The following is a 26,075-nucleotide window of genomic DNA, read 5'->3' on the forward strand; positions in this document are numbered from 1 at the left end:
GCTGATAAACATGGGCGATACCCAGGGAAATAGATACAGACATGTACATGAAAAAAAGAAACTTCCAATCACTTGTGACTTGTATAGTTAAAAAAAGTACAGGTTCTCAGTACAGCGGGAAATCTCAGATTAAATACCAGAACAGAAAAAGGTCATTAGTGCAAAAAACAGGGAAATCTAGGCAAAATTGATTACGAGTGTTTATGTTTAATGTCAATTTCTTTTTCTTTTTTTTTTCTTTTGGCCACACTGTACAGCCTGTAGGATCTTAGTTCCCCAACCAGGGATCGAACCCATACACCCTGCAGTGGGAGTGCAGACTTACCGCCTGGTCCACCAAGGCATGCATAGTAAGTCTCTTCAGTCATGTCTGACTCTGCGACACTATGGACTATATAGCCGGCCAGGCTCCTCTGTCCACGGGATTCTCCAGGCAAGAATACTGGAATGGACTGCCACGCTATCCTCCACAGGATCGAACCCACGTCTTTTACATCTCCTGCATTGGCAGGCAGGTACTTTACCACGAGCGCCACCTGGGAAGCTCAAGGATGGCCCCTAAGGCCAGTTTTCTTAGTGTTAATCTCTAGGCTCTGGCAACGCAAGGTTTGAACACTAGGAGGCACTGTGTGAAGGGTGTACCAGGACACTGTGCCGTCTTTGCAATGAACAGGATTCTGAAATCCCCTTTCTTAGTTAATAGAGGTAAAGTGGAGAAAACAGCAAAGCCTGATGTAGACATGAGCCAGCCACCCGGAACATGTTATCCTCTGCTTTACTCAAGAGCCACGCATATTCAGTGGGATATGAATATGGGGATAATGGGGAACAGCTGTTTCCCTGGTCGCACTGTTACATCCGTGGGATGTGCTTATGACCAAAGAAAAGCAGCCAGGAGCAGAAAGGTAGCGCCTAAGATCTGTGTGCGGCTCACAGCCTCAAGTCAATTAATTCAGCCTCCCAGCACCCCCACGGGGAGGGAGCCAGCAGGATTATCCCCACTTTACTGATGAAGACACTGTGGCTTGAAGAGACAGCTCCTATCTGTCTCTGTCATTCTCTCCCTCTTTCTCTACCTCTTTGTATCTGTCTCTATCTCTGCCTCTCCACATCTCTGTCTCTGTCTCTTTGTCTCTCTAGGTGTCTCTGTCTCCTTCGCCCACCCCCTGCCTACACACACACAGAGTTCTTGGAATCCAGGAATGTCGCCCACCCTGTCTGTGGGTCTCCATCACGAAATGGGCATGGCTTCCCAGGACCCTGCAGCCAGGTAGAGCAGGTGAGCCATGGGGACAGGGACCGAGAGCTCTAAACCATGCCCCAGGGCAGAAAGAGAGATGGTAAGGGGGGGAAGTGACTGGGTCCAGGCCCCAGCTCCTCTGGAGCCAGCCACAGACCCACAGGCGCTTCCCGCCTCCCTGCCGCTGGTTTCTCTCTCTTTCCTGGGCTCCATGATGGAAGCAGATGCCCAGACCTTCACATCCTCCTTCAGGAAGGACACACTCCCCTGTGCGTGCCCGTGGGCTCCTCCCAGGGTCTCTTTCCTGCCACCCATGTCTGTGGTACCAGGAACAGTCCTTTCTCCATGAATCCTGTGCCGAGTGGGATGCCCAGACTTAACCAAAGGCAACCCAGCTTGCCTCCCTCTGAGGCTCTTCCAGTTCCACACTTTACACTCTGAACTTTGAGAATCCTGCCTTGAACACACACATCTCCTCTCCGGTGGCTTGTGGGGTCCGCCCCCTAGTCCCTCACTGCAGTCGCATCAGTAGCAACAGTTAAGAGACCGGAGAGTGAAGTCGCTCAGTCATGTCCAACTTTGCAACCCCATGAACTGTAGCCCGCCAGGCTCCTCCGTCCTTGGGATTTTCCAGGCAAGAATACTGGAGCAGGTTGCCATTTCCTTCTACAGGGGCTCTTCCCAACCTAGGTAGGTATCGAACCTAGGTCTCCCATATTGCAGGCAGACTCTTTACCTGATCAGATCACAATGAATCAGAACACCTGACTGGCTATTTGGTGGGACAGGAGGGCTACACGTGGCATCCTGGGGGGTCCCAGGGACTCCATCCCCACTTCCCAGACAAGCAAACTGGGAAAGGGGTCCACACACACAACCACCCACAAAATCATACAGGATCTCACAGTGCAGTCACACGGCCATGCACACCCACAGTCACACAACGTACAGGCAATACCACCACCCCACACAGCCACAGGCAACCCCACGCTTGAGACCACACAATTATGCACAATCGGCTTACACACCACATGTGCTGCAGGTAACTGACTACGACCTCATTGGAAACCCAGGCCTTGTGAGCACCCCACCCCAAATCCTGGTCGGTTTTTCACGCCCTAGCAAGGGACTGGCTGAAAGAAGCCACAGGGAGGCGAGCAGAGGAACCCTCCCCTAACCCCTGGAGACCTCCCCATCTCTGCTCCCCAACCCCGTTTTCTGCCGCCCCATCCACCCCCCATGCGGGTTTAGTCGAGCTAATGGTGGGAAGGCAGGAGAGCGGCCATTGGGGACAGGGAGCCCTCAGGATCGGGAAAAACACAGGGCCCCCGGCCACGTCTACAGAGCAAGGCCTTATTCACACTCCCCGAGGGCGTCTACACAGCCCGACGCGTCCAACAACCCGGACCACATCCGCACCGCACCTGCTCCGTCTACACAGCCTGAACCCAGGCGTGGGGAGAGGGCGGCCACCTCATATCGGGAGACCCCAGACTCACCGCTCTCTGCCCGAGGCTGCAGAGTGCGACCCGGGTCCCTCCACAATCAACCGGGACTCCAGCAGCCTTGGGGATGGGGCGGGGCTGAGGGCGGCACCAGGTGGGAGCACCGCCTTCCCCCGACCGGGGCAACTCCTGGGCTGGCCGCCCTCCTTCTACATCACCGCCCCCCGAGGTACCTCTCCCCCCATCACCGCCCCCGACACGGCACCCCTTCCCCTGCTCACCTGAGACCCACCCGCGCCGCTCCCGGCTCCCCGAAGCTCCGAAAGGACAACTGGGTGTGGGCTGTCCTGCGCACCTGGTCAGGAGCCCAGGTGGACCCCATGAAGGAGCTGGGCCGGCGGAGGGAGGGAGTGGGCAGCCCGTGCCCCGGGAGCCCTGGGAGCCACGTGGGGCTCCCGGTTCTGGCCTCTCGGATTTTCTGGGCGCTGGGGAGGCCAGTGCGGTCCAGGTAGAGGGTGTGGCCTGGGCAGGTGAGCCCACGTGGTTAGGTGACCTGGGACAGAGGGCAGCGGAGTGGAGCAGAGAGCTGGGGGGAGCGGTGTGTATGTGAATATCCAGGGTAGTTTATTAAACGAACTTTAACATTGTAAAATGGATTCAGAGTTTTGAAAGATTCCTGAACATAGTATGGAGAGCTCCTACATACTTGGTCCAAGGTCCCCGCGTTCCTGACAGCTTGCTTTATCATGGTAGTTCGTGGGCACAGTTACCAACCATATTCCCTAATCCCTTAGGCTACAGCTGGGTGACCAGGGAGCTGTTTGCCGTTTGCATTCCCCTTGGAGCTCCTCCACAGGAGGAGCCCCTGACCCTGGCTCCACTCCCTCCTTCCCTCAGAGCAGCCTCAGAGCTTTCTAGAATTTTAGTCCCCTCACCTGCAGGTGATATACCTTGCCCACCTGGTTGGAAACTCCCACCCCTCTCCATGCCACAGTCCAGCCTCCTGTCACCTACCCCCCCCCCATCAGAGCCCCACACAGACTGTCCGATGTCCCTCAGGCTGGATGGTCACCTCCTCCAGGAAGCTTTCCCTGACACCTGCCCCCACAGGATAGAGCTGGGGGCTGCTCCCTTGCTGACCCTCAGACCCACTGCCTTTATAGACAGATGTGTCCCAGGTCTGAGCAGAGGGCTTGACACAAAGCAGATGTGCCGTGAACCAGTGAGTGAATGAGCAGGTGGATGGATGAGAAATGCATAAGATCTGGTCTCTTAGTGGAAGAGAATTGCTATGCTCAGGTCCGCTTCGTAGCTCAAACACTAGATGCTGCTGTCGATGTGGTGAGAGGTACAGCCTGGTGGGAGCCTGGAGGAGCTGGGCTGCAGCCTGAAGGAGGGCCTGGCATCAGCTGACATACTCCAGTGCTCCCATGGGCAGTGAGTGAAGTGAAAGTCGCTCAGTTGTGTCTGACTCTTTGCGACCCCATGGAATTCTCCAGGCCAGAATACTGGAGTGGGTAGCCTTTCCCTTCTCCAGGGGATCTTCCCAACCCAGGGATTGAACCCAGGTCTCCCGCATTATTGCGGATGGATTCTTTACCAGCTGAGCCACAAGGGAAGCCCAGTGCTCCCGTGGACAGGCAGGAGTCTAATGGCTGGGGCTGCTGCCTGCCTTTGCCCAGCTTCTTGCTAAGCAAAGGATTGGCATTATTATTTACTTATATTTTATTTTACTGATGCTTTGAAATTGCGGTGCTGGTGAAGACTCTTGAGAGTCCCTTGGACTGCAAAGAGAACAAATCAGTCAATCCTAATGGAAATCAACCCTGAATATTCATGGGAAGGACTGAAGCTGAAGCTCCAATATTTGGGCCACCTGATGTGAAGAGTCCACTCATTGGAAAAGACCCTGATGCTGGGAAAGATTGAGGGCAGGAGAAGGGGAGGACAGAGGATGAGATGATTGGATGGCATCACCAACTCAATGGACATGAGTTTGAAGTCTGGGAGATGGTGAAGAACAGGGAAGCCTGGCGTGCTGCAGTACATGCAGTCGCAGAGTCAGATATAACTTAATGACTGAACAACAACCATTTATTTGTAATTGGAGGATAATTTACAATGTTGTGTTAGTTTCTGCCATACATCAAATGTGAATCAGCCATAGGTATATAGATGTCCTCTCCCACCTCCTACCCTATCCCACCCCTTTAGGTTGTCACAGAGCACCAGGCTGAGCTCCCAGCATCATACAGCAAATTCCCAATAGCTGTTTTACACATGGTAATATATATGTTTCAATGCTGCTCTCTCAATTCATCCCACCCTCTCCTTTCTCTGCTGTGTCCACAAGCCTGGTTCTCTATGTTTTTAACCTATTTTGAATGAGTATGTTATGACCTGTGAAAATGACATGAACACACGTTTTGGTGTCCACCAAGTTTTTGACCACAATCACACCTGTCTGCTTAACTGTTGTCTGATGTTTCTGGTTACATCGCTGGGTTGATGATTTTGCCGGTCATGACAGTGACCATGTGGCTCTAAAAGGCTCCAACAATGACCACCTGGTTCTTTACCGACAGTCTGAGGTTCCTGCCATGGGTGATTCCGTCCCTGCTTCTTAGATCAGCACAGACAAGCTGACAGCATCAATCGCAGGCAACAGAGGATACTACACGCCCCTCCCCACTTGAGGGCCCCCGCTCATCAGAACAAGTGGCTGTCCAGCGGCAAAGCTGAAACCTGGCTTGGGTGGCACTACCCACGTAGGCTGCGGGTTTGCTCAGGACGTGTCCCTCCACACAGGAATTACTGCAGGACCAAGGCCTCCTGGGCCCGGCACACCACAGGCTTCCCCTCACAGCTTCCCTACCCCCACCCCCGCCCCGCCCCGCCCCACCCCGCCCATTTACTCCCAACCCTCTGAGCCACAGAAAAATCAAAGGCCCGGGCATAAATATCAAAAGCTGTGTTTAATTACAAGATTCAAACAGAAGCAAGGCAGAAACTGCAAACGGAAACTTCAGAAACTAATATCCCGCTTTGAATTCCTTGACATTTGTCAAACTTCAGAAACAAGAAAAGAAAAAGAGAAATTCCATCCGCGTTCGAACATTGACGACGTACAAAATGGCTTACAGGAAGGCGTGGTCCTCCGGGGAAGGACGGGGTCCGCTCGGACCCTCCCTCCCCTCCTCTCCTGCCCCGTGGCTGCCTCCCCGTCCCGCCTCCAAGGCCAGGGGCTCCCGTGGGGTGGAGCGGGGCAGGTCCAGCTGCGCCACCCCCACCCAACCGCGGGGTCACCTGTTCTGTTTAGGAAACACAGAAACAGGTGGAAGACGTCTTCTGGGGGTTTTTTTGTTTTGTTTTCAGAAACAAACATGGTTTCTTCCTCGGAGGCGTGGCTGAGACATGAATCTGGCGCTGGTATCGTTTGGAATGGATCATGGTTTGGCCCCCGCCGGTCTGCAGCAGAGCGGCGGGACGGGAGGGACGCGGAGCCGGCGTGGGGTCGAAGGGTCTGGGCCTCGCCTCTCGTCGTGGACGTGGAGGATAGGCCGGGGCCCTGGCGGTCACAGCCCCCAGTGCCTGTCCGGGCGGTGGCTCCCTGGCCAGCCCGACGTGGGGGCGGCAGCATCTCCGTCCTGAGGTTCAGAGAACCCTGTCTGTGAGGTAGAAGACGTAAGCCAGTTCCAGAGCCCCCCCCCCCCCGCCCCCCACATTCCGGAAGCTCTCCGCCCGCCCGCGGTAGCTGGAGGCCCAGGTGCGTGCACTGAAGGGGTGCTGAGCGTGCAGGTGACCGCGGCGAGGGTGGGGGCCGAGTTCCTCTAAGCGGAAAGGCAAAATGGGGCCACCGGCCTAGCGCCAGCCACCCCCCTGCTTCGGAGGAGCAGTCCGAGGGGCTCGCACCCGAAGAGGCGACACTACCAAGATCTCAAAAAGTCGTGGCCATTTATTAAAATATGGAGGAGCTGGAGCACAGGCGCTGGGCGCTCACCGCGGGGCCCCAACCCCACCGAATCGGTGACAACCCCAGTCCAAGCCCCGGGGGCCCTGCGGACCAGAGCCCCTCCCTCTCCCGCCCCCACCCCCGGGGAAGCAGCAGCAGGGTAAGCACCAAACTGGGCGTGTCCGAGGCCACCGGCGGAGGTGCCGCTCTGCCCTCCCCAGGACACCACCGCGCAGGGAGCGGACCGCGCGCGGGGGTGGCCTCTACCGGCTGGGGGCTTCGCGGCCACACGAGCTCGGAGCAGGGCTGGGGGCCGGGGTGCGGCCGGCGGGCTGGAGGAGGACGTGCGCATCGGCCAGACCAGAGCACCAAGTTGGGGGCCGCGCGAGTCCAGTCCGGAGCGCGGCGCCGAGTCTGCGCCCTCCCCTAGGCCGAGGGGCCGGGTGGGGCCGCTAGGCGTTCGGGTTCCTGGGGGGGCGCGTCTGCCCCGAGCTTCTTCTCCGGCGCAGACTGTTCTGGAGTCTGCTCTGCCTGCGGAGGGGTTGGGACCGCGTCTTCGCCAGGAGTTTGCCGGCCTGGGACGGGGGCGGGGGAGGCATCGGGGTCCGCATGGGGCTGCTGCGGGCCGTCGGTGGGGGCAGGCGCCCAGGGCGACTGAGGTAGGTCCTTCTGCGAAGGAGAGGCCGCGAGTTGGCGGGGCCGCGGGGTGGACGGGAGGGCAGGGGAGCCCCCAAAGGTGGGCTCAGACCGGGAGAGGGGCTGCGCTGGGACCTGCACCACCACCACCACCACCACCACCACCACAGGGACCCCGGGAGGCCGCGACCTGACTGCTCTGGCTTGTTCTCCCTCGGGAACCTTCCAGAACCCACCCACCTGCTCTGGACCGGGCAAGGCCCTAGGGAGTGAGAGCTCTGAAGATGATGGGCACTGAGCCCCAGAGGCCTTCTGGAGAGCCTGGGGGAGGGTCCAGTTGTAGACGGACTGAAGGGGGAGCTGGAGGCTCAGGAGACAGGAAGGCCCCGGGGATGGAGGGGGTTTCCCAAGGGGCCAGCAATCCATCCCTGAGTTCCAGGACTACAACGGTGGACGGACCCGTCCTGCACAGGGCGCGGCCTCGGTCCCACTCCTCTATGGTTTCAGACAAGAACAGGGCCCAGCCTGCGCCTCGCCCACCCCAAAGCAGCGAGAAGCCCAAGTGGAAACCCGCTTCCCAGCGACACCCGACCTCCGGCGGTGGCAGGAGGGGAGGAAACACAGCACCGGGACAAGGCACTGCGGGGTTTAGGTGTAACGCTAGGAGGTCTTACTCAACTTTAACTCTAGTTAGGGCTTATTAGGCTATTACTGCTCGCAGACAGTCATAGCAAACTGGTATTCACCGCAAAGCCGCTGCCCGTCCAGAACACGCCCAGCTCCCTGCGCCAGAGTGCCAGGGCACAGCTGGTGACCAGCGTGCAGGGCACGAGGTAGAGGAGGGCGGGCTGGCCGCGCTGCATGAGGGCCAGCGCCATGAACGTCACCAGGAGCCCGATGCCGTAGGCTGCAGGGACAGAGACAGGCAGCGTGTCACCCCATGGTGACTAACGCACCGGGAGTCGATCCTCCCCACCTTCCAGGACGCCCCACCGCCCTGCTGGGGCAGGCAAGAGCCCACACAGGGGTCAGCCCCCAGACTGGGGAGGCAGTCATGGGAGGGCCTGGAATCCTTGGGGTGGCTGAGAAGGAGCTGCAGAGGTGTCCCGATATCTCGGTTTTATAAACCTCTAATCAGAAGAATAATCTGAACCAAAGTAACAAAGGTACAGAACTAGAAAATGAAATCTTTCCCGAGTGATCACGTGAAAGCCCTGAAGGGTCAGATGGCGCCTACACTTGGCGCCGTCATCCAGAACAAACAGGGTGTTATTTAGGGCTGTGTGAATGCAGCCGTGCAGGGATCGCGCGAAGATGGACATACAACAGGCAAATGCGATGAGGGGCTAGCAAGGGTCAGTCTGAGCCCAGCAGAGGGTGCGGCGCTGTACTGACGGCTGTACTGACCTTGCAACTGCTCAAGAGTTACAAGAAAGATGGCTCACTGGACTCTCTCTTCCAGGCCAAGAGCCCCATCTCCAGCACAGGCCTCCACTCCAGGCCACTTGTCCTGCCCCTCACCTCCACGTTACTGAGCAATAGGATTGTGCTGGGAGAGTCCAGATTATCGACTGTGGACTCTCCATGTATCCTGAAGCAATCCATCCACACAAACTAGGGATCTCAGTGACAGGAACTACAGGACAATCTGACACACTGTGGTTCAAAGGGGAGGACCTGTGGGTGCGTGTGGACAGGTTGATCCCGGGGACTGTGACCCTGGGGGCCGGCATGGAGGACGGGTCCCAACTTCAGGAACCCAGGGGAGGGCGGACAGCGGTGGCTCAAAGGTACGCCAGCCGGGAAGGCCAGCCTGTGTCTGCCTGGCCCACTGGTGGCTGCGGCAGGGCCTATGCCCTCTGCACCCCCGCTCATCCTGAAGAGCTGACCCAGTGGGACAAGATAATTGGTTTGGACCATCTTAGAAACCACCAGGCTTGACAGAAAATGAGGAAGCATCCTGTCGGTGTCAATGAATTTGGAAACGAAACAAACTGAAGACAAAAGGGAAAAGAGAAAGACAAAGAAGACCAAAAAGAAAAGAGAAACAGCAACCACAGTATACAGTGAGGAGGCTGTGACGCAGGAAGGAGACCGGACGGTGGGCTTACCGATGGTGCAGGCCACGAAGTAGACCCTGGAGGACTGCACCTGGATGTCAAAGCGGTGGCAGTAGGCCACAAGCAGCCCTGCAGAGACAGGCCGTGGGCGGAAGCTGTGGGCAGCGGCCTGGCCATGCCCCAGCTGGGCAACAGTGCTCCCATGGAGGGATGGGGCACCAAGCGTTCCTCCCCAGCTCAGGAGAGAGCTGGCCTGGTGCCGCCCTGGACTCCTGGCAGGTGACTGAGGCCTCAGGCCAGTGCAAACCCCAGCTCGGCAGCCACCTGCTGAGGAGCCACCTGAGGCGGGGGGACCTTGGGGACAGAGCAGCTGGAGAGCCAGGCAGGTCTGTGCAACTGGGACCATGCCTCCATGGAGTCACCTCCCTGCCGTCCTGGCCCATCCAGCCAAGCTCCACCTCTGCTCACTGACCCACCAGCCCCTCTGGTCCAGCACCCCCAGGGACCCCCAAGCCACCCAAGCCCAGCCCCAGTACCTGGGACCAGGATGTCCCCGAAGCCCAGGAGGGAAAAGGGGCGGTCACACAGGGCCAGCGGTGAGGCGTTCAGTCTGGGTACCTTCAGCACCATGGGCAGCTGCAGAGAGGGGCAGTGTCTCCAGTACCTGCCAGCCCTGCTCCCTGCACACTCAGCACCTGGCCGCAGGATACTCCTACCTTCTCGTGGGTGGCTGAGTCTGAAGGCCCGGTCGCCACCTCCACCATAATGCTGTTCCCGCTCTAAGAGAAGGGGGGCGCTGCATCAGGAGAGGCTGAATGCAGCAGCCGGACCAAGGGGCAGGGCATGGGCAGGCTGGGGCAGGGCCACGGGGTGCAGGCAGGCAAGGGCGGGGCATGGGCTGCGGCAAGGCCCACCTTGGTCAGGAAGGGTGTGATGAACACGAAGAAGACGTCATAGATGAACAGCACCAGCAGCAGCAGTGTGCAGGCCTACGGACGGACGGACCAGGCGTCCAGAGGGCTGCCCTCCACCTGGGGACCTCCGCCAGCTCTGCCCCGCCCCCACCCCCAGTCAGGGTGCTGATGCACAGATCCTCCAGGATGCATCAGCAACCCTGCCCAAGGCTCCGGCTTGCCCTGTAGGAAGGAACATCTTGCCACCTTGACGAGAATGTCAGAGCATGGGCAGCCGAGGCTCAGGGAGAGCCAAGATCTGGGCTTCTCTTCATTTTGGCAGCATTGTTCAGTTTATGGAATTTCTAGTTCCCCAGCCAGGGATGGAACCCCGGCTGTATACAGTGAGAGAACCAAGTCCTAAGCTCCGGACCAACAGGGAATCCCCTTCGCTTCTGAGTTCCTGATGGAAAACTCAAGAGACACACGGCCATGACTGGCCAGCCCCAAGTTTGGGCACCATCTTCGCATTTCCCTGTGTGTCTCTAGGTTCCCGCTGTGGGGTCGGGCCTCAGCCGGGGTCACAGTGCCAGCCTGGTGCTCCAGGCAGAGCCCCATCCTTCTGCCTGTGGGTTTCACCTGGTTCTCCTCTGTTCACCTCACCAACACTGCAACATCACCAGGGAGGATCCCCTTGGCCCAGCCATCACTGGTGCAGCAGCCATGCCGGGAGGCAACTCTGTGCTAATCCTCAAGCCCAAGGTGGCCAGAGGGACAGAAAAGCAAAAACCATACCACCCACAAGGGGCCGGGCTCAGAGCAGAAGACCCTGGGCAAGGCCACGTGGCAGGAGGGCAGCAGGCAGACACAGGAGGCTCCAGCCCTCATCCAGCGCTCCCCGAACCCAGGGGGACCCTCACCTTGAACGTGGGGAGGCGGATGGTCTTCAAGGTGTAGAGGCAGAAGGCGATGCCCAGCGCGTCCTGGAGGATCCAAGCCCACCTGGAATGCAGCACAGCCTCATCCTCAGGCAGGGTCTCCTGAGAGCCTCCACCGGTCGGCCCCACCCTCCCCGGCCACCTGGTCCAAGCCACTGGTGCCCAGCCTCCCACCAAGTGCCATGGCCCCGTCCCTCTGCAACAGTGGCCTTCACTCCTGGGGCACAGGATGGGGCAGGGGGTGAGGAGAGGACAGCTCTGCAACTACAGAGTCAAACTTTCCTAAAATATCTTTTAAATGATTTAGAAAAAGAAAACTCACACACACACACCCCCCACCTTCCCAGCCAGGTGCCACACACACTCTCTTGGGAAATAGAGGCTTGGGGTTCTGAGGACACAGTCTGGAGCCCCAGGAGGCAGGGCCACTTCCAAATTTGCAAGTTGATGCTCTGATGAAGCTCCAGTACTGGGGCTCCCCTGCTGGAAATTGGCCCCCACCACCTGCTCCATCCTCCCTGCCCCTACTCCTCAGAGCTTCATCTGAGCACAGGGTCAGTCTCCAGGCCAGGGCACTGGTGGGAATGGTGCCCCGCGTGGGTGCCCAGACATGGTAGAAACCAAGGCCTGTTCTAATTTCAAGTGGGGGAGTGGGCCTTCTGGCTGGGACTTAATCTTAAGAGCTCATATTCTTTTTGTGTACAGAGAACTCCAAATATTTTCACGTTTTCCTTCTGCCAGTTAAATCTGTTGTGGCTCCAAACGGCAGCACAGCCAAGAGTGTTTAACGGCCCCGGAGAAGCTCAGAGAAAGTGCCAGATGGTGTCGGTAACAGCGGGGGCAGGGACATGGGGACCAGCAGTGGCTGCCTCTGGTGGGAGGCTGCCCAGGGGACACGAGTGTTTGCAAAGGCAGAGCAGTGGGCCCGGTGGCGCCAGGCCACAGCCAGGCTGCTGCTGAGCCCATGGCTCCATGCCCGGGCAGCGATGCCAGTGGCATCTTCCGCCCAGATTGCAATTGCAGACCCCAGGGCACCAGACAGGCCAGGAGGCAGCTAGAGCTGGGCAGCCATCCGTTGAGCCTGGTCGGCACCTGGACAGCATGCAGTCACTGCGTCCAGAGCACTGACAGCAGGGCTTTTCATAACTGGGAGCTGGCCCGGATCCAAGTGCCCGGGTCAGACAGCTCGGGGAGGCGAGGGAAGTCAGAGCACCCAAGGACAGCACCCTGCTGCCCCACCTCCCCCCGGAGCGGCGGCACTGCACTTACTGGTCCTCATTCCGAAAGATGCCCCACACCACGCTGACGGCCGCACACAGCAGCGCCAGGAGCAGTGTGCGGACCTGAGGGCGCTTGTGGAAATAGGGCAGGCTGTTGTCAGGAACCCTGCAGGCAGGCAGGGGCATCAGGACTCTGACCCTCACGGTGCTGTCTGCCCAGCACCATGGGCTCGGCTCAACTCCTGTCCCAAAGCCTCCCATCCATTCCCCTGTTGCCCTACCTGGTGCCCCCCACCCCTACCCGGATCCCAGGGGGCCTGACCCTGAATGGGATGTTGGGGGAGGAAGGCTGGCTCAGAGCCATCCCCACTTCCCCAGGAACCCCCAGCCAGCCCTGAGGGGGCACCTGCCATATGCCTGCACCACGCCAGACTGACCGAGGGCTCTGGAGAGGGCCCTCAGCCTCACAGAAGCTGTGGCGCCTCAGAGGCAAGACGGGGAGGGGAGAGGCCGACAGGCGGCAGAGCGGGACCCCCACGAGTAGAGCCAGTGCGGGCCGCCCTGGGGGGCTCACCTGCACTTGCAGAACGGCAGCCTCTGCACGAGCGGGGACAAGCAGCTGTAGAGGCCGGTGGAGGAGGCCAGGCAGAAGATGCCAATGATGACATAGACTGGGGGGAGTTGCAGGGCGGGCGGCAGTGAGGGGCTGAGGGGGGCTCTGCACCTCACTCCCCTGGCAGGGGGGCGCACCAAGGGAAGGGAGGGGCGGCCCTGCCTGAGGCACTCCTTGAAGGCAGGGAGCACAGCCTCCACCCCCCACACACCGCCCTGGGCGTTGAGGCAGGGCACCCACCAAGCTGGTCATAGAAGAAGTAGAGCAGAACTAGCATGGAGCAGCACATGACCACGAAGACGCAGATCATGACCGGCGTCACGTCCACAGCCTCGTCCTCCTGCTTCTCGGGCCCATCATCCCGCTTGTGCTTCATGTATCTCCTGGAAAGACGGGCCGGTCAAGGGGTGCCCCGCGGCCGGCACTGCTTCTGGGGCTGCAGGCACAGGGAGGGGCAGGCCGAGGGACAGCGTACCTGGCCCCCGTCCAGGCCCACCGTGTGTATGAGGGTCCCCGATGGAGGACCCTGCCCCCAGGACCTCACGGGAGGGCGCCGGGAGCTCTGGTCCTCACAGGGAGGACTACCGGAGGTGGGGCTCTGGCACCTGGGCCAGGCTGTGGCGGTGCTCTGGGAGGAAGGCTGTGGGTCCAATGGGGCCGCCCTGGCCCTGGCCCCGCCCCAGCTGTCCCACAGGCTGCCCTGGGCTGCTGCTTTCCCCTGCCCAGCCAGGCCAGAACCCCGGGGGCCTCTCAGCGGCTCTCCTGGGTGTCATGCTGCCTTTCTATAGAGGCCCCTCTTGCAGTCCCCTGCCCAGTGTCCAGGCTGCCTGGCTGGCACCCACCCACACACAGGGGGCACTTACTTCCTGACATCCCGGCTCCCAGCCCAATAGCCCCCGAGCGCGACGGTGCCCACGGCCATGAGGAAGATGATGACCATGTTGTAGTCCAGCATGGGCTCCTTGGGGGCGTGCAGCGCCGCCCGCACTGCCTGGCCAAAAGTCTGCCTCGGAGAGCACAACGGAGCTAAGGCTGGGAAGACCCCACCTCGCCCCACCCCATGCCCTCACCCAACACGTCTGACCCCAGAGAAGTGGGCCCTGCTGGGACAAGCTAACCAGGGGGATGTGAAGCAGCCGGGAGGTTGACAGTGGGTCCCTCGGTGGGGAGACAGGGAACGTAGAGTGGGACCCTGACTGTTCCCACCTCACTCATGTGCTGATGCTCACCTGCTCTGGATCTGACTCCCCACATCAAAGCCGACCAAGCCTTTGGTCAGCCCAGGCCAGAACAGGAGGGCATGAGGGGGGCTGGCACTTAGGGTCTCTGGCACATGGGCAGGGTCGGGGTCTCCTCTCCTGAGGTTCACGGCACTGTGGGCCCATCTCCCCGGGCCCTGGCCCAGCTGCAGATGGTGGGGGACAAGTGGGCGGCCCTACCTGGAAAATGTCCAGCATGTCTCGGTAGCTGAGCAGGGCCACGGGAATGCCGATCTCCTCATATTGCGTCTTGTTGCCTCCCGGGGGGACCTGTGGGGCCGGGGGCAGGAGAGGATGACTGCCCCTGGGTGGGGCACTGCGAGCCACCGACAGCCGGCTGGCCCTTGGAGCTGGCGGGAGGGTCCTGCATGTGTGTCAGGGTCCTCGGGGCCAGGAGGGCAAGCCTGTGGGTTCAGCCCCTCCCTCCCAGGGCTGAGCTGGGGGCACCAGTCAGTCTCGGGGAGGAAGAGGCTGGCTCATGGCCCACGCCACCCACTCCCTCAGAGATCCTCCCCAGGCCTGGTCATACCCCGAGCACAGCTCTGGGATACGACCCCCTCCAGACCACAGTCGGAAAACCAAGCTCCCTGTCTCCTCCGCGCAGACCCCTGCCTCAAACCCTAACCCAGTCCCGCCCCCAGGGTCCCAAGCTGCCCAGGAGGCCTGGGGGCCGCACCAGCGCCTCCTTGCTGACGATGAGCAGCCCTCGGGCCCCGCTGCCCTGGGCCAGCCGCACTTTCTCGTAGAAGGTGCAGTTCCCCCGTGCCACCAGCGGGATCTGGTTGCTGAAGCCTTTGGAGGGGAGGTCGGCGGGAGAGCAGAGCACGGAGCTGGTCCAGTCCCGCACCTGCAGGAGAGACTGAGGGAGGGAGGCCTTCAGAGAGGCAGAGGGAATGGTGGCCCGGGCAGCCAGGTGGCAAGGACCCCACGGGGCACACAGGCCACCAGTGACTGCCACCCCCACACTGCCTCACTGCAAGGTCGGGGGGGCCAGCCCCACAGCACGTTCTGCACAAAACACACACATGTGTACATGCACACACATACAACCCACACCCACCACACACAGACACATGCATGCACATGTGCACACAGACGCACAACACACAGACCCCAATCACCAGGCAGACGAGGGCGTCTGGAGCCCATCACAGACACCACACAGGGCAGGCAGGAGCTTGGCCTTAGTGATGACAATCGATCCACCTGCTAAACCAGGCACTGGGCATCCGTGTTCTCTGGGAGGAGTCAGGCCAGACCAGGGAGCAGCATGTCTGGGCCGCCCCAACGACAGGGATAGGCAAACCTCTGTGTCACTTGTCTAAGGATTTCTGGCCAACCACCCCAGCCCAGCATGGTGGGAGGGATGGGAAGTGGCTGATGCCCCGGACAGGGGACATCCCGCAGCAGTGTCCCAATCCTTTACTTACAACTGAGGAAACCGGGGCCCAGAGAGGCTGGGAGCTCCTCTGGGGCCACGTCCCTCCTCGGACTCCCAGCAGAGCACTTCCTCCGTCCTCAGGGGCCCTCCCCAGGATCCATCCTCCAGAGTTCCCCCCGGGACCCAGGGCAAGAGTGGAGGGAGAGGCGCCTTGGGTGGAGAGCCCCGTGGGGAGGGGCCCCAGCGCAGGGCCGCCCGCTGGACTCACCGCTTTGCTGAGGTCATGTGGCAGGTGGGCCCACTGCGGGTTGTAGAGGATGCAGTAGTCTTTGCCTTTGGGGCCACCGGTCTCAGACACCACATGCACCATGCCATACTCACAGGCCACCTGGACAGGGGGTGGAGTCAGAGTAGGCAGGGGCTGGCCTATGGCCCCACCCAGCTCTGGATGGTCCCGCCCTCTGCCAGCACAGCTGGGGCCCTCAGCTCAGGCAGACACAAGGGAGGGCAGGGCCAAGCCTCCTCAGGGAGATCTGCGCACCTCCATGTGGCTCCAATGGCTGAAAGGGAGGAGTAGAGCCACGCCACACACACACAGGGCCTGGGCCCACCCCAGCTCCTTGGCTTCTTGGAGCCAGAGGGGCCCAACGGGACCCCAGCTCTGCACACAGCAGTTCCAGGATCCATCTCTCTGTACCACCCGGAGGCGAGAGACAGACTGTATCCCTCAGTATCCCCCTAGAATCTTCCCCAGAGACAACAGGCAGGAGCCCCTTTGTGCTGGTGACAGACCCACACCCACCCCAGAATGTGTTGTAGTTGGGGAGCAGGGGGCTCTGACTCAGCAAGGGGTCCCCAGGGGCGTGGCCCGGACAGCATGCCTGGGACACAGACTGGCTCTCAGAAGGCCGGGTCCTCTGTGAACAGAGGCCAGGGTCAGCTGGCGGTGGTGCAGAGAGGGGCTGGGGTCCCCAGCTGGCCCTGCGTCTTGGTGTATCACCTGGAGCTGCTGGGTCAAGTGTTTGGCAAAGCTGTGTTTACAGGGCATGGGGCGCCAGAGACCAGGTATGCAGGCGCTGCCACCAGCGCTTGAGGGAGGGAAGGTCAGCGTCGTCCTGCACCTGCCCCTGCCCAGCCAACCCTGTTCCCTCTATCTGAGGCAGGACTAGGAGCCCCGGCTTCCAGGTTCTCCCCACCACCGTGCCGCACTGAGAGCCCCTGCCATGCCCCCACCTTGGGCCACTGCAGGGAGTCTGTGGTCCCTCAACCCCCAGGCTGAATCCGGCCCACCTCCCGTATTTGTCAGTAAAGTTTTACTGGAACATGGCTGCCTGGTTCCTGAATGCAGAGCCTATGCTGCTTTCTGCAGAGCCAGGGAGTTGTAGCAGAGGCCATGCGACCCAAAAAGCTTTTAGAAAACGTCTGCTGACCCTTGGTCTATGAGCCCTGAGTTGCTTGTATAACACAGGAATGGCTAGAAGCATTTCTTTTTAATTTAAAAAGGTCACTTAGAAGCACAAGAGCACATGTCCCAGCCCACCCCCTGGCCCCACCACAATGTGCACAGCTGGCTTTCCCTTAAGATATCAGCCTGGGCTGTGGCAAAGCCCAGAGAGCACAGTCTTGCTGTGGATACGGTCTCCTCCCGGGGGAGGTACAGGACTGGGAGCAGGTCTTCCTAAGGGCCCAGAGCTCTCAGTGCCCCTCCTTCCCATTCCAGCACTGCCCATTCCAGTTTGGAGAATAAGAAAAGCCACCAAGGACAGGCCACCTCCCAATGCATTACAACCACAAAGCAGGTTCAGGAACTTTAGGGAAATTATGCTTCAAGATGACACTGACAGCATCCATGCCAGGTGCTTAGACGCTAAGGGGTCCAGACGGGGAGCAGTCTGTGTAACACTTGGTGAGTTCTAGGAGAGGGTGGGGTAATCAGGACCTGGGAAGCTTAGAAAGAGATGTTTAGGTGGAGCAATGTGGGGCAGGGAAGGGGTGAAGGGGCAGATGCAGGAGGGGTGAGGAGGGGAGGGGAGGGATGGGGACAGGTGGGGGGATGGTGGAGGGGTACACGGGCAGGTGAGGGGCAGAGAAGGCACCCACGCGTTCAGATCTGCTGAGTAACAGACCCCATGTTGGCCATTGTATACACAACTTGTACCAATGGTGTGGGGGTGTCCAATCCCTCGTCCAGTCACAGAATGATCGGGAGTGAGCTCACGGTGGTGAGCAGGCATCCTCTGGCCCCATGGAGAGCTGGCCATACCCTTGGGCGCCATGAAGAACCATGCCCAGGGGTCTGTCCTAGGAAGAGCTGGCCCAGGTGCCCTCCTCACTCACTCCCACACTCTCCTTGGTTGCCCACACTCAGGGTAAAGTTCAAAACCCTCAACCAGCTGGGAATAAAATCCAAACACCCCAGCACCCTGCTCCGACCAGCACAGTCCACTCCCCTGGAGCCCAGCCCAAGGAGGCCGCACGCCCTGCCTGCCCTTTACCCCATGCTGGAGCTGCTCCACTGCTGCTCCCCCCACAGCCCCGCCCGCCAGAGCGCCTGACAGGCCTCCACCTTCCTCAGGTGTAACCACTGGAGCGTCCTATGGGCCACTGTAGTGGACTCTCACCATCTCCAGATAAATAATCAGCTCTCAGGAGGTGAAGGGGAGAACGAGACTGACAGACACACACTATTATGTATAAAATAGATAACTACCAAGGACCTACTGTATGTCTCAGGTGGCTCAGTGGTAAAGAACCCACCTGCCGATACAGAAGACTCAAGTTCGAACCCTGGGTTGAGAAGATTCCCTGGAGAAAGAAATGGCAACCCACTCCAGTATTCTTGCCTGGGAAATCCCAAGAACAGGGAACCTGGTAGGCTGCAGTCCACGGGATCATAAAAGAGTTGGACACGACTTAATGACTAAACAACAACAAGAACCTACTGTATAGCACAAGGAACTCTACTCAGTACTGTGTAATGGCCTATATGGAAAATAACCTAAAAAGGGGTAGATATATATATAACCGATTCACTGTGCTGTACACCTGAAACTAACACAATACTGCAAATCAACCATACTCCAATAAAAATTAAATAAATATCTACTATTAAAAAAATAAAAATCACCAGATCTCACACCTCCAGCCCTGCCCTCGTCACCTGCAACTTTCTCCCTGGAACACCTTCTTGACCCAGCAAACTCCTACTCATCCCCCAGAACATCCCTCCGGTACCTTTGCTTCTTGCTTCTGAAAATCATTCCCAGGCCAACCGCGCTGTTCCTTCTGTGGTGTTCTTGTGACCCTTCGCCCACCTACAGCTTTGCCATTTTTTTTTCTTTTTCTAAATATTTAGAAAGCGCAAAATCCCTGCTTCCAATGGGTCAGACTGCTGAGGAAGACGAGCAAAGAGGGCTGGGGGAAGTACAGAGGGCTGGCAAAGCAGCTGGGGAGGGGGTGAGCCAGAAAGCTGCTGGAATGTGGCACCCCTAAGCTGAGACCAGACACACAACGTTGGGGGGAGTTAGGATTCAGGGAAACAGAGCCCAGTGAGCAAAGTGCCTTTAATATGTTAGAGCTGGAAGCAAAGGATAGTTTCCTGTCAGCCGGATCACAGAGTCCTCCTGAATGTATCAGTGGCACCAGAAAGCTCTCATTTGGACACAAGATCTGACACACTTTGAAAGAGAGCCCTCCTGCAGGGCTGAAAATGAACTGGGAGTTTGGGGGACAAAAGCGGCCTTGGAGAGAACCCAGCAGCCTGAAGCATTGGTTGGGGGACTGGCACAGAAAGGTCAAGGTTAATGGCCCAGTTTGTAGGGCTGTTGGGGGAGGGTGGCACCATTTCCAGAGTTGTGGAATTTGGGAGAGAGGGAGGGTTTGGAAAATAAAAAATGCACTCATGGTAATGTACATCAACCATCTCCAGGTCTGTCCCCTAGTGGCGACCCTTGAGGTTAAGTGACAAACAAGTAGCATGCCCCGCGTCCGTGATCCCCTACATCCTCTCTCTGACTGTGCACTGTACACTTATCCTCCTTTTGCAGACGACCAACTCAAAGCGGGAACTCCCCTGCCAAGGTCACTGGAGAAAAAGATGGGGCGGAGATTCGACCCCACTCCAGGGCTGGGCTCCTGGCTGCTTCTGGACGCCGCCAGACACTGGGTGCCATGCTGGACAGTTGACTACAACCACGGGGAATGGGGGTAGTATCGCTTTCAAGGGGATGCCAGGGTCAGAGAGGGGTAGCCCCCGGCTAAGGCCACGGAGTCAGATAAGGGCGTCCCAGAGGCGGGCGGCTGGAGACCCCGAGACAGACCAGCAGGGGCCAGGGAGGGAGCGGGGTAGTGGAACCTCAAACTTTAGATCCGGGCGGAACCCAGTGACACCACGGCTGGGAACGGCGTCCAGAGAGGGAAGGGAGACCAGCCGGGGGACAGACCCGCAAGGTCACGGCCGGGCCCCAGGCCCACGGGTTCCGGCACCGGGGGCGCGGAACCCCTAAGCTGGCCCCAGGCCGGGCAGGGCGGGGTTCTGCGCGGGGCCGGGGAGGGGTGAGGAGCCGGGGCACCGCGGCCGGCGAGGCCAGCGGGGTCGGCGCCGCCCTCACCTGGGCCGCGAGGAGAAGGAAGGCCGCTGCGAGCCGCGCCAGCGCCGCCGCCGCCATGTCGCCCGGTCCCCGCCACAGGCGTCGGCAGATGTTTCCCAGCAACGCCCCGGCGCAGAGCGCCGCGCAGGCGCCCTGCGTCTTTCGCGCATGCGCGCAGCGGTAGGTACAAAGGGCGCAGTGGCGGCGCCTGCGCATAGCGACGCGGCGCGACAAGATGGCGGTGAGCGTGCGGCGCTGCTGGTGGGGTTGGCGGGGTTCGCCGGGCTGGCGGGGTTCGTCGGGCTGGCGGGGCTGGCGGGGCTGACTGAGCAGACTCCGGCCGTGTTCCCCGCCTCACAGCGTTCTGCATCCCCTGCAGGACAAAGAGAAGAAAAAGAAAGAGAGCATCTTGGACCTGTCCAAGTACATCGACAAGACCATCCGAGTGAAGTTCCAGGGAGGCAGAGAAGGTGAGGCCCCGCTGCCCTCCCCCTCCACGGTCCACGAGGAGTAACGGGAGGCGGTACCGGTAACGGATGCCTTAGGGCGCTTTAGGCGCTTGGCTCGGACAACTCGTCCGGCCTGCTGCCGGCGCCGGCGTGTAGGAACGGTTACACCCCTTTTGCAGGTGGGGAAACTGATGCACGCAAAGGGGCCCAAACCTCACCCGCAGCCACAGGGGCTGGGATTCAGGTCTCTGCTTCCTTTGGGTCTTGTCTCACCCAGGCGGCTGCCCCAGCCCCCCACGGGCACCCTCAGCACCAAGGTTTCTCAGTTTCGGCACTGCTGACATTAAGGCCGCATTGTTCTCTGTAGGGGGCCGTCCTGGGCGCTGTAGGGTGTGGAGCAGCGTCTCTGGTCCCACCGACTCGATTCCAGGAGCACTCTAGTCCTGATGACCACAGGCATCCCAGACATGGCCTAGTGTTCCCTGGCAGGGGCAGAATTGCCCCAGTTGAGAACCCAGGCCCTATACTCAATTTACACGAAGCCACCTGAGGCACCTGTTGAAAGCAGACCTCATCTCCTTGTTCACCACTGTTCCAGGGTAAAGAATGAGCCTTTTGCTTTTGAGTGAGGCAGGCAGATCTCAGCTGCTTTGGGAAGCTCTGCTTGACTCTGCATCCCGAGTCAGGGTCCTTTGGTATAAGCTCCTGGTAGCAGCTGTCACCGGAGAAGGCAATGGCACCCACTCCAGTACTCTTGCCTGGAGAATCCCATGGCCAGAGGAGCCTGGTGGGCTGCAGTCCATGGGGTTGCGAAGAGTCGGACACTACTGAGTGACTTAACTTTCCCTTTTCACTTTCATGCATTGGAGAAGGAAATGGCGACCCACTCCAGTGTTCTTGCCTGGAGAATCCTAGAGGCAGGGGAGCCTGGTGGGCTGCCGTCTATGGGGTCACACACAGTCGGACACAACTGAAGCGACTTAGCAGCAGCAGCAGCAGCAGCTGTCAGGGCTTGGCAGGTTTTTTCAGTTACTGTGAGGCTTTAACTCTGCATCTCCCTCTGCGATCTGGTGAGGAGACCAGCAGGAAAGATGATGCAGGGTTATGTGCAGAGTGCGGTCCAGGCAGAGCCCCAGCTCACTGGCTGTGGGACTTTGGCCAAGTCGCTACCATCTCTGAGTCTGTCTCATTTGTCAGAGGCTGTTAACTCCACTTACCTCAGCAGTGGTGATGAAATTACAGGGCAATGTCGTTAGCCAAGTTCCTGACACTTAGTGAGCACCCAGTGCTTCACTTATTCAGCTACCTCTGATCTTCAGTATCTTTGTTCATAAGATGGTGATTCAGACCCCTCCTCCTCTGAGATGTGGACACCTGGGTAGCATCAGAGTGGCTAAAAACGCAGTGCCTGCCCGTCTAGGTACCCAGCCCAGTGAGGCTCTGAATCTGAACAAACACTGGCACCATGCTGGTTCTGGGATGTACAAGGAGATGGGGCTCAAGGCGCTTGTGTGTGTGTTTTTTAATTTAGCTGCATAAGGTCTCAGATTCCAGGCCAGGTCTCTCTAATTATGCCTTTTGGGCTTAGTTGCTCCATGGGATGTAAGGTCTTAGTTCCCTGACCAAGGTTGGAGCCCACATTTGCTGCACTGCAGAATGGATTCTTAGCCACTTGGACCACCAGGGAAGTCCCTTCTGTTCATTTTCTATGCTTCAACAACCCATTTTTATCTCACAGCACCTGTGGTTCCAGACTCTGGGTGCCTCGGGCTCAGGTCTCTGACGAGGTTGCAGTGAGGGAGTGTCTCTGGGAGCCCATCATCTCAGGCCCAGGCTCCCCGTTTTCTGGCAAGTGTTGGGCAGGGACCCTCTGGGCTCCTAGAAGCTGCCCACCGCCCCTGCCACGGACACTGTCCACAGCATGGCAGTTAAGTCCTTCAAGGCTAGCAGGAAAATCTCATTTTTTCAACTTCGCTTTTCAGAAAGGGCCCATCCTTTTAATGGCTCACCTGTCAGGTCAGGCCCACCCAGCATAGCCTCCCTTTAGATTCACTAAGAGTGGACTGACTCATGGACCTTGATCACATCCACAAAGCCCTCTGTTACAGCCTGACCAGACCGATGTCTGATCGAGGATTCCATCCCACACCAGAGGGAGGGGTGGGGGAATGCTGGATTCATCTGAGAATCCCACCCACCTGCTGCAGCATCTCCCCAGTAAGAAGGGAGGAGCCCCAGGTGTGGGCTTACTTCCTTGCCCGGGGCCAAGTGCCCAGATGTATTACTGGATTTGTCACTGTCCATCACCCCACTTGGTGAGCGCCATCACAGGCTTGAGGAGGGCTGTAAACAGTAGAGGAAGCAGAGCCAGGGCCTTGCACTCAGGCGGGGCTGGCAGACTTGTTCTGCAGAAGACCAGACAGGGAACATTTTCAGCTGTGTTGGCCAGACAGTCTCTGTTGCAACTCCTCACCTCCACCATTGCAGCAGCTGAGCCGCCACAGCGACATTTAACAAACGAGCGCGGCTGGGCGCCAGTTAAACTGTTTACAAAACAGGCGCAGGCGGATTTGCCGACTGTTGCGGCGGCGATGGTGTGGGGTCAGCTGTCACTGCTCATCTCCCAGGAGCCCTTCCCTTGCTCCCCCTTTGGTCCTGCATCTGTCCTGTCCCTGGAGAGGCTGCTGCCACACCTGCATCTGGCTGGGGGGTGGCCCCTCACCAGTGAGGGCACCCCAATTTCATGTGCTGACACCCTCGTGCGGCTTGCACTTTGTCCAGAATGACCATTGATCTTATGCTTGTCCATCTCTCTTCTCTGCTTGGTGATTCCGACAAGCCAGTGGAATCCTGAAAGGGTTCGACCCGCTGCTCAACCTCGTGCTGGACGGCACCATCGAGTACATGCGAGGTGAGTGCAGCTGTGGGGCTCGGAAGCGTCCTTGCCAGGCCTTTCTTACTGTTCCTGGGCCGCCACCCACATGCTGAGCCACCGTGAGCGTGGCGCCTGGTGGGTCAGACGGCTGACAGGTGTGTTTGCTCTGCCACTGTCCTGGTGGGGCTCAGTACACTGTCATCTCGGGACTTCAAGAGTGGAGTGTTTTCCGGATTCACTCATCACCAACCCTGAGCACTTGCTGGAGTTAAGTCTGCCTGGTGGGGCTAGAAAGGTGCTGCATCCGCCGCCATAAAGCTGGCTTCCAGGGGGCTCATCCTACCCCCTCTCTCCTGCTGTCTCTGTCTGTCAACTCCCTGCTGCTGACAAAGGGTCCCCGCCCCTTCCTTTCCCCTCCCTGTCTCCACAAGTCCCCAGGCCCACCAGCTCAGCCCGAGTGCAGCACAATGGAGCCCCCAGGTTCAGGAGAGAAGGGGGTCTCGCTCCTCCAGGGACTGTCGATGTTGAAGTACACGTTACTCTGGTGCAGAGTAAATGCGACCACACGCAAGTGTCAGAGGCCACCAGGCAGAGGCCCTCTGTGTGGGAGGAGCAACCCTGTAGGGCCTCTTGCCCGCCCTCATTTTCTGTCTTCCCTCGGGGTTTACCCAGAGTCCTGCTGCCGGGGTCCTGGCCCAGCGTCCTCAGGCAGATGACATTCTGGAAAAGGACAGCCTCACCCTGTGGGGCTGCTAGGAGAACCACATGAGCTGGTGTGTGCCATGCACTTACATGGGGTCCCGGCTTGCTGGTCCAGCGACTTTTTGCCCTCTCCTCACCCCAGAACAGCCCCAGGCCCAGAGCCAGCCAGACCCATCCCTGCAGCTCCAGGAGGGAACGGGCAGGCTCAGACAGCTGTTGTCCTGCAGGGTCTGGGAGTGGGGAGTTGCACCCCCCCAACTCAGCCTCTCCCATCATGCAGTAGTCTCTGAGAGCAAGCTCTCCATGTGCTGTCACTCCCCCCACTGGGAACAGCCCGTCGGTGCGGGGGTGAATGGTGGCCCTCCAGGAACTCCCAGATCCTGCAGATGGGTTTTTCTTCTCCCCACCGCCCCTCTGAGCACTCGGTCCATCTCCCCAGGGCTGTGTTCTCATTGTGGAAGGAGGGCAGGCTGCACAGGGCTGTTTCCTAAGCCTCTCCGTCCATCTCCAGAGAAGCTGCCAACGGGCTGGGGGAAGCGGAGGTGGGGGGTGGGAGCTTGGCCTGCCTTCCCTCCCCTCAGCCCCCACACTCCACTTCTTCCCACCCAGGCACATCTCCGGGCATCTTCCCACACCGCCTCACTGCCACCCCTCTTCTCCCACAGACCCCGACGACCAGTACAAGCTCACAGAGGACACGCGGCAGCTGGGCCTGGTGGTGTGCAGGGGCACTTCGGTGGTGCTCATCTGCCCGCAGGACGGCATGGAGGCCATCCCCAACCCCTTCATCCAACAGCAGGATGCCTAGCAGCCAGGCCACTGCTCCTCTGACTTGGCCACCCGTCCGAATGGAACTCTTTTTTGTATAACTTACATTTTTGTTTTCTTAATAAAATTGCAAACTTCAAGTGTCCAGGAGCCCTGGAATCTTCCTTTCAGCTTTGGTGTTCTGGCAAAACCCGGACCTGGGGATTTGGTTCATTTGGCAGAGTTTGAGCCCTGGCCGGAGACTTGGTGGTGACCAAGTGTGCATAGTGCCGGCGGGGGATGGGTCGTGCCTCTGCAGAGACCCCCCAGGGATCACCGCCTCTGTGGACACCCCAGCCAGCCTTCTCAGCAGCAGCTCCTGTCCTTTCAGTGCCTCCATGCTCTGGCCCAAGGGGTCCTGCAGAGCCGGGTCCACTTTGTCATGTCCCAGCACAGCCATGACCCCACAAAGGACAGACTAGATGCAGCCTGCTATCCACCTGGCCCACGACCCCAGAGGTGATCTAAACCTCTTCCCCGCTCATCTCAGAGGACAAGCCCACCCTGCCCGTCAGCCGGCGACCCCAGGCCATCATCATGAGCGTCCCCAGTCCCTGTCCTCAGGAGCACGGCTTTCTCCTGGCCTCGTTCCATAAACCCAGTGTCCTTGTTAGGACCCTGCCCCCATGGGCCCATCCCTGCTGACAGCAGGCTCGTCTCATTTGTCACTCTGGAGCACTGATGAGGGTGGATGGGGGAGGCCAGGAGTAGGCATGAGTTGTCCTGGCAGAAAGTTTAAACTGGGACCCCTCCTCCAACACCTGGGGACACTGGAAGTGGCTACAGAAGGAGACCAGGCTGGGTGACTCCCTCGCTACCTGTCCTCCGTTGTCGCCACCAAATAAAGGGAGAGCAGCTGGCTTATCTCAGAGATCTGAGCTCTGCCATGGCCCAGCAGCATTAGCCCCTGCTGCCGGGAATTAGCTGTGGGGCCGCTAGCCAATCCCACATGCTCCTCCCTCTGCCCCACTTCCCTGCCATCTGGCGGCCCTGCCTCCTCCCGCCCCCTGGCCAGC

General features: G+C 59.3%; 3 protein-coding genes and 1 long non-coding RNA gene across 8 annotated transcripts in view; 2 read left to right on the plus strand and 2 right to left on the minus strand.

Moving 5' to 3' along the window:
* TMPRSS9 (transmembrane serine protease 9) overlaps window positions 1-2,815 on the minus strand; it is a 57,796-nt gene extending 54,981 nt beyond the window's left edge. The window contains exon 1 of the mRNA XM_055547565.1: window positions 2,740-2,815. The gene's annotated coding sequence lies outside the window, so the exon portion shown is untranslated. The remainder of the gene's footprint in view (window positions 1-2,739) is intronic.
* A 113-nt stretch (window positions 2,816-2,928) lies between these two features.
* Window positions 2,929-5,423, plus strand: LOC129642091 (uncharacterized). The gene is made up of 2 exons (XR_008709533.1): window positions 2,929-3,043; window positions 5,271-5,423. It is a non-coding gene; the product is annotated as an uncharacterized LOC129642091 (long non-coding RNA).
* A 229-nt stretch (window positions 5,424-5,652) lies between these two features.
* Window positions 5,653-20,412, minus strand: SPPL2B (signal peptide peptidase like 2B). 4 transcript variants are annotated; one of them, XM_055547602.1, is made up of 15 exons: window positions 20,248-20,412; window positions 15,906-16,025; window positions 14,933-15,115; window positions 14,437-14,526; window positions 13,861-14,000; window positions 13,238-13,380; window positions 12,959-13,055; window positions 12,434-12,550; window positions 11,147-11,228; window positions 10,248-10,322; window positions 10,050-10,112; window positions 9,870-9,969; window positions 9,385-9,462; window positions 8,020-8,180; window positions 5,653-7,303 (listed from the first exon to the last, which is right to left on the minus strand). In XM_055547602.1, the coding sequence occupies exons 1-15, from the start codon at window positions 20,302-20,304 to the stop codon at window positions 7,064-7,066; spliced, it is 1,746 nt and encodes a 581-aa protein (XP_055403577.1). In that variant the 5' UTR covers window positions 20,305-20,412; the 3' UTR covers window positions 5,653-7,063. The 4 variants fall into 4 exon arrangements, with proteins under 4 accessions (XP_055403577.1, XP_055403570.1, XP_055403584.1 ...); XM_055547595.1 differs by having other exon boundaries at window positions 5,653-7,306; window positions 20,248-20,409; XM_055547612.1 differs by having other exon boundaries at window positions 7,170-7,306; window positions 7,953-8,180; window positions 20,248-20,409.
* LSM7 (LSM7 homolog, U6 small nuclear RNA and mRNA degradation associated) lies at window positions 20,395-25,165 on the plus strand. Of its 2 annotated transcripts, none has more exons than XM_055547621.1 (4): window positions 20,395-20,487; window positions 20,606-20,696; window positions 23,515-23,586; window positions 24,918-25,165. In XM_055547621.1, exons 1-4 carry the CDS (start codon window positions 20,395-20,397, stop codon window positions 25,058-25,060), a joined length of 399 nt encoding a protein of 132 aa, XP_055403596.1. In that variant the 3' UTR covers window positions 25,061-25,165. The 2 variants fall into 2 exon arrangements, with proteins under 2 accessions (XP_055403596.1, XP_055403603.1); XM_055547628.1 differs by having other exon boundaries at window positions 20,424-20,467.
* Window positions 25,166-26,075: the final 910 nt, after the last annotated feature.

The sequence above is a fragment of the Bubalus kerabau genome, chromosome 1, assembly GCF_029407905.1.
Source record: "Bubalus kerabau isolate K-KA32 ecotype Philippines breed swamp buffalo chromosome 1, PCC_UOA_SB_1v2, whole genome shotgun sequence".
In the NCBI taxonomy this organism is placed as follows: Eukaryota; Metazoa; Chordata; class Mammalia; order Artiodactyla; family Bovidae; genus Bubalus; species Bubalus kerabau.